At 44.5% G+C, this 10,000-nt stretch overlaps 1 protein-coding gene across 1 annotated transcript in view; it reads right to left on the bottom strand.

Annotated features, from left to right (window-relative positions):
- Nucleotides 1-6,631: 6,631 nt before the first annotated feature.
- Nucleotides 6,632-10,000, bottom strand: part of appl1 (adaptor protein, phosphotyrosine interaction, PH domain and leucine zipper containing 1) — an 11,850-nt gene continuing 8,481 nt past the window's right edge. The window contains exons 14-22 of the mRNA XM_080545456.1: nt 9,913-10,000; nt 9,512-9,694; nt 9,018-9,070; nt 8,609-8,783; nt 8,209-8,245; nt 7,802-7,948; nt 7,464-7,514; nt 7,113-7,202; nt 6,632-6,909 (exon numbers count right to left, since the gene is read on the bottom strand). The exon at nt 9,913-10,000 is cut by the window's right edge and continues 4 nt beyond it. Coding sequence (XP_080401582.1) covers nt 6,736-6,909; nt 7,113-7,202; nt 7,464-7,514; nt 7,802-7,948; nt 8,209-8,245; nt 8,609-8,783; nt 9,018-9,070; nt 9,512-9,694; nt 9,913-10,000 — 998 coding nt within the window. The 3' untranslated portion in view covers nt 6,632-6,735. The remainder of the gene's footprint in view (nt 6,910-7,112; nt 7,203-7,463; nt 7,515-7,801; nt 7,949-8,208; nt 8,246-8,608; nt 8,784-9,017; nt 9,071-9,511; nt 9,695-9,912) is intronic.

Below are 10,000 nucleotides of genomic sequence, written 5' to 3' on the forward strand. Positions count from 1 at the left end.
GTATTTACAGTTAACATGATCATGCCCAGCCCCCCCACCCGACCCCCCCTCCCTCTGCATTAAAGTCACTAAAGTGCAGTTCACCAAAATAATTTCAACCCACCTAGTTATTGAACTACCACTCCTTTTGACACCTTTCCCAAAAATAAAAGTAATAAATAAACAACAACAAAAATATTCATCTCTTTTGGGATATCAGTAGGCAAATCGTTCATCCGAATCTACTTGACTGTGTGGAGATGATAATATTTCCCAGACCCCACAGCTGCACCATGCATGTCATCGTTGCACCAAGCATGTCATCTCTGAGCTGAAACACCTGCAGTTCATCTGAGCAGCGCTAGATACCGGCGCAGGGACAATTTATCTCAGAAATTCTGACTTTTTATCTCAGAAATTCTGACTTTTTATCTCAGAAATTCAGACTTTTTATCTCAGAAATTCTGGCTTTTTATCTCTGAAATTCTGTCTTTTTATCTCAGAAATGCAGACTTTTTATCTCAGAAATTCAGACTTTTTATCTCAGAAATTCAGACTTTTTATCTCAGAAATTCAGACTTTTTATCTCAGAAATTCAGACTTTTTACATTTACATTTTCTATACACTAAACGTCTGAGAAGTGTGATGATGGCATACACGTGTAGTTCCCTTTATGACCTGTGAGAGGCAGCAACACGCTTTATGACCTGTGAGAGGCAGCAACACGAAAATCACATGAAGAAGAAGAAGAAGAAGAAGAAGAAGAAGAAGAGAGTACCGGTAACACATCTTAAGCGCATGGCTAGCAGCACAAGCAGCGCAGATTAACTGATTCCAACATGTCAAAACTACAGAGGCTGAACGAGTTTTTCACGCAGCGATTAACAGCCGCTGCTGGGGAGATATTCGGGGCAGTTGAAGAAGTAATAGTTGAATATCGGGACGAAATCTCCCGTTCAAAAGAGGAGAACGAACGCCTTCAGAGGCTACTGGACTTGCTTCTCCAACCCGAGATCAGGTTACACAGAGCAGCAGACCCTGGGCAGATCACTAGTGTCTCCGTCTCTGAAGAGGTTCCCAGCCCAGGTCAGGAGGACATAGAGATCAGACAGATTAAAGAAGAGCAGGAGGAGGTTGACACCTCAGACTCACCATACCCTCCTCCCTCTCATGTACAAACTGACACTGATGGTAAGAATCCAACTATGTACACAAATTAATGAATGAATGAATGGTCTTTATTGTCATTGATATAGTACAGGTACCAAACAACGAAATTTAGGAGGGGGGGTTCCCCTGGTGCTAGGAAAAAGACTAAAAACAAGAAGGGAAAAGAGCTGGTTTACATAAATAAAGGCTATATACACTATCCACTATACTATACTACTATACTATACAAATAAAACACTGTGCTGTACTCTATGCTATGCTATACATATCCTAACATTTCCTATCTCTGAACCTTATGTACCCGAGGGTTGTCATATTGCATACCAGCAACAAAGGAGGACTGTGAGAGGAATGACATATCAACCACCCCAGCTGAACAGAACCACACAGGACCTGATGATGAGGAATATGCAGCATCAGAGACAACCCACGACGCACAACTCCCCTCTGCAGTAAACCCAGACTCTTCTGAAGCTCAGAGTGAAACAGGTTATCACTGTCATATCTGCAACAGACATTATAGAGTTAAAGGCTATCTGAGACTGCACATGAGGCTCCACACACAGACACCGTATCACTGTACGTTTTGTCTGAGATGTTTCAGAGAGAAGGGTGCTCTGCAAGTGCATGTGAGGACACACACAGGGGCAATAGGAGGAGGAACCTATAGGTGCAATCTCTGTGATAAACCTTTCAAACGAAGACAAAATCTAATAGGTCATATTAAAACTCACACAGGGGAGAAAGCATACAGCTTGTGGAAAACATTTCAGAACAACCAGTCAGCTAAATGAACATAGTAGGACTCACACAGGAGAGAAACCCTTTAGATGCCATATCTGTGGATTATATTTCGGACAAAGTAGTGCTCACACTAGACACATCAAAGCTAAACACAAGGGGGAGCTGTCAATTAGCATGCTAGCAGGTGTATTTTGACATCTGTCATTGTAAAATTGAACAACTTGATACATTGTTCGACACAGGTCCACCCTATCCTGAATCCCAATGTCCTCACTATAACCACTGGAGGTTAATACATGTACTCATTTCATTCACTGTACATGTTTTGCACTGACTGTATTTCATTTTCACCTTTGTTGTTGTTGAGACATCCACAGAATAATAATATTTTTTTAAAAACCTATCTGGTATGCCTGTGCTTAACATTACACTATTCTTTTTTTAATTTATTTTTTTAAAGTGACCATAGTGGGGCATAGTTTGAAATGCTCTAACCGTGTCAAATGAAGACTAAAAAAAATAAAAAATAAAGTTCTTCCACACCAAACTTGGCAAATCATGTCATTAAGGACTTCACTTTGTGCATGGGGGCAATGTCATGCTGAAACTGAAACTGTTGCCAAAAAGTTCGAAGCTTACAATTCTCTAGAATCTCATTGTATGCTACAGCATTAAGATTTCCCTTCACTGGAACTAAGGGGCCTAGCCCAAACCATGAAAAACAGCCCCAGACCATAATTGTGTCCACATACTTTTGGCTATAGTGTATCTATTTATGGGCTCAAACATGTTGTGGGTCATACGTGTCTTCCTTAGTTAGAACAAACATGTTGTGGCTCATACGTGTCTTCCTTAGTTAGAACAAACATGTTGTGGCTCATACGTGTCTTCCTTAGTTAGAACAAACATGTTGTGGGTCATACGTGTCTTCCTTAGTTAGAACAAACATGTTGTGGGTCATACGTGTCTTCCTTAGTTAGAACAAACATGTTGTGGCTCATACGTGTCTTCCTTAGTTAGAACAAACATGTTGTGGGTCATACGTGTCTTCCTTAGTTAGAACAAACATGTTGTGGGTCATACGTGTCTTCCTTAGTTAGAACAAACATGTTGTGGGTCATACGTGTCTTCCTTAGTTAGAACAAACAAAGAACTGCTGAGAATGAAACTGTAACTAAGAAACAACAGGTGAGGTTACCTTTGGGGTGCCAGTAGAGGTGAGTGTTGGTGACACACATTTCCCTGGAGGTGTCGTTCAGGTACTGTGTGCTTCAGTACACTGACCTGAGAGGTCATTTAGAAATGTTGCATACGCAAAAAAGCAGGCGTACGCCATTTTTTCGGCAAACTTTGGGATTATAAAAAACAAACTTGGTGTGAACGTATGCGGTCCTCCATGCATGCATACTCTGACCCATTCACATACACACTATCTATCTATCTACAGTACAGGCCAAAAGTTTGGACACACCTTCTCATTCAATGTGTTTCCTTTATTTTCATGACTATTTACATTGTAGATTCTCACTGAGGGCATCAACACTATGAATGAACATCATGTGGAATGATGTACTTAACAAAAAAGTGTGAAATAACTCTAAATATGTCTTAGATTTTAGATTCCTCAAAGTAGCCACCCTTTGCTTTTTTGTTAATAAAAAAAAAAGTTTTGTTGTTAATAAAATATATTATAATAATATTATATATATAATAACATATTATTATTAACACATATTATATTTGATATTATTATTATATATTTTATTAACAACAAAAAAGCAAAGGGTGGCTACTTTGAGGAATCTAAAATATAAGACATATTTAGAGTTATTTCACACTCTATTGTTAAATACATCATTCCTATGTGTTCATTCATAGTTTTGATGCCTTCAGTGAGAATCTACAATGTACCAAATAGTCATGAAAATAAAGGAAACGCATTGAATGAGGTGTGTCCAAACTTTTGGCCTGTACTGTATATATCTACCTATCTATCTATCTATCTACCTATCTAGTACTAACTGTATTAAACTGATGTTGTTTTCGTTGCCTCGGTTGAACAGATAAGAGTGCACAGTTGCATATAGCACCCAGTATATGTTCACTGTGTGAAATTCGGTTTTTTAGCCTTTCTGTTGGGATTTGCTTTCATTGTTGTCATGCAGTCAGTAAGGATAAGGGTGTTTCAACTATGGGCATTAAAAGGGTGGGGCAAGATGCTCGCTCAAGTGCACAAAATGTTGATTTGAAGAGTTGATTGTGATTTATCAAGGGAAAAAGACGTGCGTGCTCACTGTATTATAAATCAGAATCTTTGTGTCTGTAAACGTTCTGGCTTTAGTACGTACGGAACCTTTTTACACCAGTCCTATGCAGTTTTATAAATGGCCCCCTGGAGAGGAAGGACATTCCCTTGTAAACTAACTGGTCCTCTAGTTAAATACAACCTCAGAGTAGCTTCCCCAATGGGTAAAGCAATGAGACAAGAGTCATAAATCAAGACGAAGCCTTGAATTAGCACATTTATTTTTGAAAAGCATTATTATATGACACTGCAACGAGAATCACTGATGTATTTACAGTTAACATGATCATGCCCAGCCCCCCCACCCGACCCCCCCTCCCTCTGCATTAAAGTCACTAAAGTGCAGTTCGCCAAAATAATTTCAACCCACCTAGTTATTGAACTACCACTCCTTTTGACACCTTTCCCAAAAATAAAAAGTAATAAATAAACAACAACAAAAATATTCATCTCTTTTGGGATATCAGTAGGCAAATCGTTCATCCGAATCTACTTGACTGGGTGGAGATGATAATATTTCCCAGACCCACAGCTGCACCATGCATGTCATCGTTGCACCAAGCATGTCATCTCTGAGCTGAAACACCTGCAGTTCATCTGAGCAGCGCTAGATACCGGGCGGCGCAGGGACACTGCCTGCTGCCAACATCATTGTCCATAACATACATACTTAAGAGTGCATAACATACATACTTAAGAGTGCATAACATACATACTTAAGAGTGCATAACATACATACTTAAGAGTGCATAACATACATACTTAAGAGTGCACTTCTTTATCCAGTAGACATCTGAGAAAGGTACGGCCCGTTCCCAGTCATCAGGGATAAATTCTGATTAAATCCACTTTTTTTTTTTTTTTTGCAACAACCGATATGCAATCATTTGACACTTTGGATTCCCATGTTGTGCTTTGCTTCAACCTCAAAGTTGAATACATTTACAGGTACAAATGTCGTTTTTCTTTCACTCAAGAGGAAAGATCGGCTGCCTTGTCAAACATGAGCCCCAATACAATAACAACCCAAATAAACTGCTTCATTGATTAGTCCAATGCCAGGGGAGGCTGGTGGAGGTAGACATCGGAGGTCAGGGGAGGCTGGTGGAAGTAGACATCGGAGGTCAGGGGAAGCTGGTGGAGGTAGACATCGGAGAGGGGGAGCATTGTAATGCATGGAATGGAATAAGAAATGGTATCAAACGTGTGTATAATACCATTCCTCGTTCCGTTCCATGCATTACAATGAGCCCGTCCTCCAATTTCTACCTCCACCAGCCTCCCCAGGCATTTACCTAACAGGTGAGTTAACTAGCCATGAGTTAACTAGTTGGCAAGTTAACGAGTGGGTGAGTTAACTAGTCACCTCAGCTACTACGTCTGTTAGCTCGCGGTAACCATGGGAACGCACTTCATTGTTATGGTTACAGAGGTGGAATACAGTTGAAATGGTATCACATGATTTGGGTTGGTTAGAATGTTTATAAAAGCCATTGAAATGATAAGGTAACATTCCCAAACCATTGAAATGTATGCTTGAAATGTATGCTTTCCCTCAGTTAATCCCACAGGGACATCTGACAGAACATGGTGCTACCCTGCTCGAGTTAGCATTGATCTGTCTGTCTGTCTGTCTGCCTACCTGCCTGCGTCTGTCTCTGTCTGTCTGTCCGTTTCTACAGACAGACAGAGAGAGAGACGGACGGACAGACTGACAGACTGTTTTGTCTGTCTGTCCGTCCGTCCGTCCGTCTCTCTGTCTGTCCACCTGTCCGCCCGTCCGTCCGTCTGTCAGTCTGTCCCCTTTACAACATCTTCAAATCAAACAGTCGTGAGTATTGTGTGGGTACATTTGAGAAGTCCAAAGCATACAATAGTCTGGGTGGCAGAAGTCAAAACGACAACATGTTTGTCACAGAAGGTGGTTGATGCATCTTCATGACAAGATTCGAGGCACATGCAAGCCTGTTAACATCGCTAAGCTGAATGGTTTAAATGTATATTGTTACATAAAACAAGAAAAGTCCTTTATAAATCTGTTAATAACAATGTGCAATTTCTTCCCTCCCCCCCCAAAAACCGTCATTAATAATAAACCGTAAATAAAACCGTATTATATCTCTAAGTTAGTAAGCTGTGGCAAGCAGCACTGCACTGATTTACCAAAATAAAATACAAAAACAGAAACTTAGGAGCATATTCTATATTTCCTCTGAATACAGCACGAGCCGGTATAAAATACAGATGTCCAGAACGACCAGAGACATCCTGGGACGCTCCTTCTTCTTCTTCTTCTTCTTTCTTTATTTTGTTTGTTTTAGTCTTCATATGTTTCCCCCTCCTTTGTTAGTGGCGTCTTTTATTTCTCTTTTTTTAATGTGAGGAAGTCATCCCTTGCTCCTGCTCAGACGTCAGGCGAGAGCTGAGAGAGAGAGAGTGAGAGGAGGTGCCGAGGTCAAAGGTTCAGGGTCAGGGGGAGGGGGGAGGTGGGGTCCTGGAGGGGGGGACGCCTCTCCACCTCCCTCGTCTCCCTCCTTCAAGCCTCCGACTCTCCCTTCTTCTTCCCCTCCTCCCCGGCGTCGCTGTCTTCTGACGGGCTGTTGCTCAGGACCAGGAAGTGTCCGTCGACGCCGGCGGCGGCGGCGGTGGCGGTGGGGGGGTTGGCGGGGCGGCTGGACGCGGCGATCAGACGGCTCTGCTCCTCCAGGTCCTGCGGGGAAGAGACGACGGCCTTGAATGTTGCAACAAGGCTGTTTCTGTCTGGACACCAGTGGCTGTGAGAGACACTTCAGATTCTTCACAGATTTATTAGTCAAGTAATAACATTGACTAACTCTGCTGTAGGTAGTATAGAGGACAGACTAGCTGACTGCTGTAGGGAGGATAGACATGTTAGATGTGTATCTGTGGTACCTTCTCTATCTGTTTCTGTTTGCTCAGCTCCTCTTGCTGCTTCTCCTTGGCCTTGTCCTGCTCCTTCTTCTTCTCCACGGTCTTGCGATCCTGACACACACGCACACACACACACACACACACACACACACACACACGCACACAGGCACACAGGCACACAGGCACACAGGCACACAGGCACACAGGCACACAGGCACACAGGCACATAGACACACACACACACACACACACACACACACACACACACACACACAGAGAGACTAAGTGGTTGGTTCTGAAAGTCAGTATACCCTGTTCCCAGGTGCATGGCATTGGACAGTTTCACGGGTCAAGACCATCAGGGCTGCTCACCATCTCAGAGTGGAAGGCTATCTGCTTGGCCAGGCCCACACTGTCACTGATCTGCACACAACAACAACAACACACTGATTACTAGACACGAAGAGAGGCCCTAATCAGGCATGCAAATACATCTCATCTGCCACAAAACGCAAAACTATAATCCCTTCTAATGAATTATGATCAATAAAATCTGCCTACACCGCGCCACCAAATAAAGGACACGCACAAGAGTTCTATATCCACAATACGCGTTCTTGTTTTTAGTTGATTTAAATTTTATTTTTAAAAGGGATAGAAGATTCTGGTTCTGATCCTGTGTAACCGTGGATGATGCAGCGGTCTGGTACCTTCTCCCCGTCGTTGTTGGACTCGAAGATGTAGCAGACGGTAATGGGCGTGGCCTCCCCCCGGCCCTCCGCTGTCCGCAGCACGAAGCCAAACAGACGCTTGTTCTCCTGGTGGGACGCACACAGCACCACGCTGGACAGAGGGAACTGGGGAGGGAAGGAGGGGATGGAGGGAGAGGATGGAGGGAGGGAGGGAGGGAGGGGAGGATGTTAAACAAGTCTTCATGCTTCATACCACAGCTGGGCTAAAAGGGGAACTCCAAACAGACACAGAGAAAGACGTATATATAGAGAGAGAGAGAGAGAGAGAGAGAGAGAGAGAGAGAGAGAGAGAGAGAGAGAGAGAAAGAGAGAAAGAGAGAGAGAAAGAGAGAGAGAGAGAAAGAGAGAGTATAAGAGAAACTTACCCTCAGTCGAGTGACTTGTGTCTGAGGGTCGATGAGCCTGAAAAAGCCAAGCAACACTAGACAGTTAGAACAGACCCTAACTCTGACCAAGCCAACAACACTAGACAGTTAGAACACACCCTAACTCTGACCAAGCCAACAACACTCTCTCTCTCTCTCTCTCTCTCTCTCTCTCTCTCTCTCTCTCTCTCTCTCTCTCTCTCTCTCTCTCTCTCTCTCTCTCTCTCTCTCTCTCTCTCTCTCTCTCTCTCTCTCCCCCCCTCCCTCTCCCTCTCTCTCTCTCTCTCTCTCTCTCTCTCTCCCCCCCCTCCCTCTCCCTCTCCCCCCCTCCCTCTCCCTCTCCCCCCCTCCCTCTCCCTCTCCCTCTCCCTCTCCCTCAAGTCAATACAAGACGTCTCACTTGAGGCATTCGCAGGTGACGAGGAGGTGAGACTCTGTCATGCGGAAGATGTTGTGGATGGCCCGGGCTGCCAGGATCTGCCTCATGGTCTCGTAGATGATATCACTGCTGTCTGTCGCCTTCACCTCCATGGACCCCAGGAAACGCACGATGAACAGCTGGTGGAGAATGGAGTCTGGGGGAGGGAGGGAGAGAGAGAGAGAGAGAGAGAGAGAGAGAGAGAGAGAGAGAGAGAGAGAGAGAGAGAGAGAGAGAGAGAGAAACACACATACACACACACAATTGACATTTAAGTTATTTAGCAGACGCTTTTATCCAAAGTGACTTAGTATGTACGTTTGTCTCACACTCTTTCTCTCTCTCTTACACACACACACACACACACACACACACACACACACACACGTACCTTCACTCTCCTCTGACGGCGTTTCTCCAGACTCTCCAAACGGGTTTGTCCTTCTTCCACACAGGGAGTGAGAGAGGGACACAGGAACACATTCATAACTGATATGAATCATAGAGGAAGACTCTCTCTGATGAACAACATGAATATGAAACTGATTTCATTCATCAAAGAAGCTTTCTTAGCAAGCCCAAAGCTAATGGACAACATTCACCACAAAGTTATCATTCATGTTAACATATTCATTGAGTTTGAGTCAATTGAGTGTGTGTGTGTGTGTGTGTGTGTGTGTGTGTGTGTGTGTGTGTGTGTGTGTGAGTGTGAGTGTGAGTGTGAGTGTGAGTGTGTGTGTGTGTGTGAGTGTGAGTGTGAGTGTGTGTGTGTGTGTGTGTGTGTGTGTGTGTGTGTGTGTGTGTGAGTGTGAGTGTGAGTGTGAGTATGAGTGTGAGTGTGTGTGTGAGTGTGAGTGTGTGAGTGCGTGCGTCTAGACCACAGACCTGCCCCCCTGTCCGGCACTCTTGGCCTGGCCCGCGTGGTCCTCGCTGACGGGGGAGATGATGTCAAACTGGATGGGCGTGTCCGGGTCCACCAGGGCCTCCAGGGAGAGGCAGGACAGCGCCGGGGACTCTGACCCCACCGAGCTCTGGCTGTTGGCCCGCGCGGCGTGGGGACGCCCTTGTCTGGAGGGCCCAGAGGAGACAGAGTGAGAACCACATCCACACAACACACTGCTCTGTCAGGAAACATCCAGAAGGGGCTGAGAAAAGGGATGTGTATGGTGTGCTTGGTATAGTTTGGTGCAGTTTGGTGCAGTTTGGTGCAGTTTGGTGCAGTTTGAGAGGCACACCGCATGGGAGGGTTGTGTGTGTGTGTGTGTGTGTGTGTGTGTGTGTCTTACGAAATCGGCCGTAGACTCTCATGCCTCTGTTGGAAGGAGGGAGATGGTGTCACTGCCTCGAGAGCTGATTGGTTGACTCTGGCAGCGA

The sequence above is a fragment of the Nansenia antarctica genome, assembly GCF_963989245.1.
Source record: "Nansenia antarctica genome assembly, chromosome: 15".
NCBI classification, from domain to species: domain Eukaryota; kingdom Metazoa; phylum Chordata; class Actinopteri; order Argentiniformes; family Microstomatidae; genus Nansenia; species Nansenia antarctica.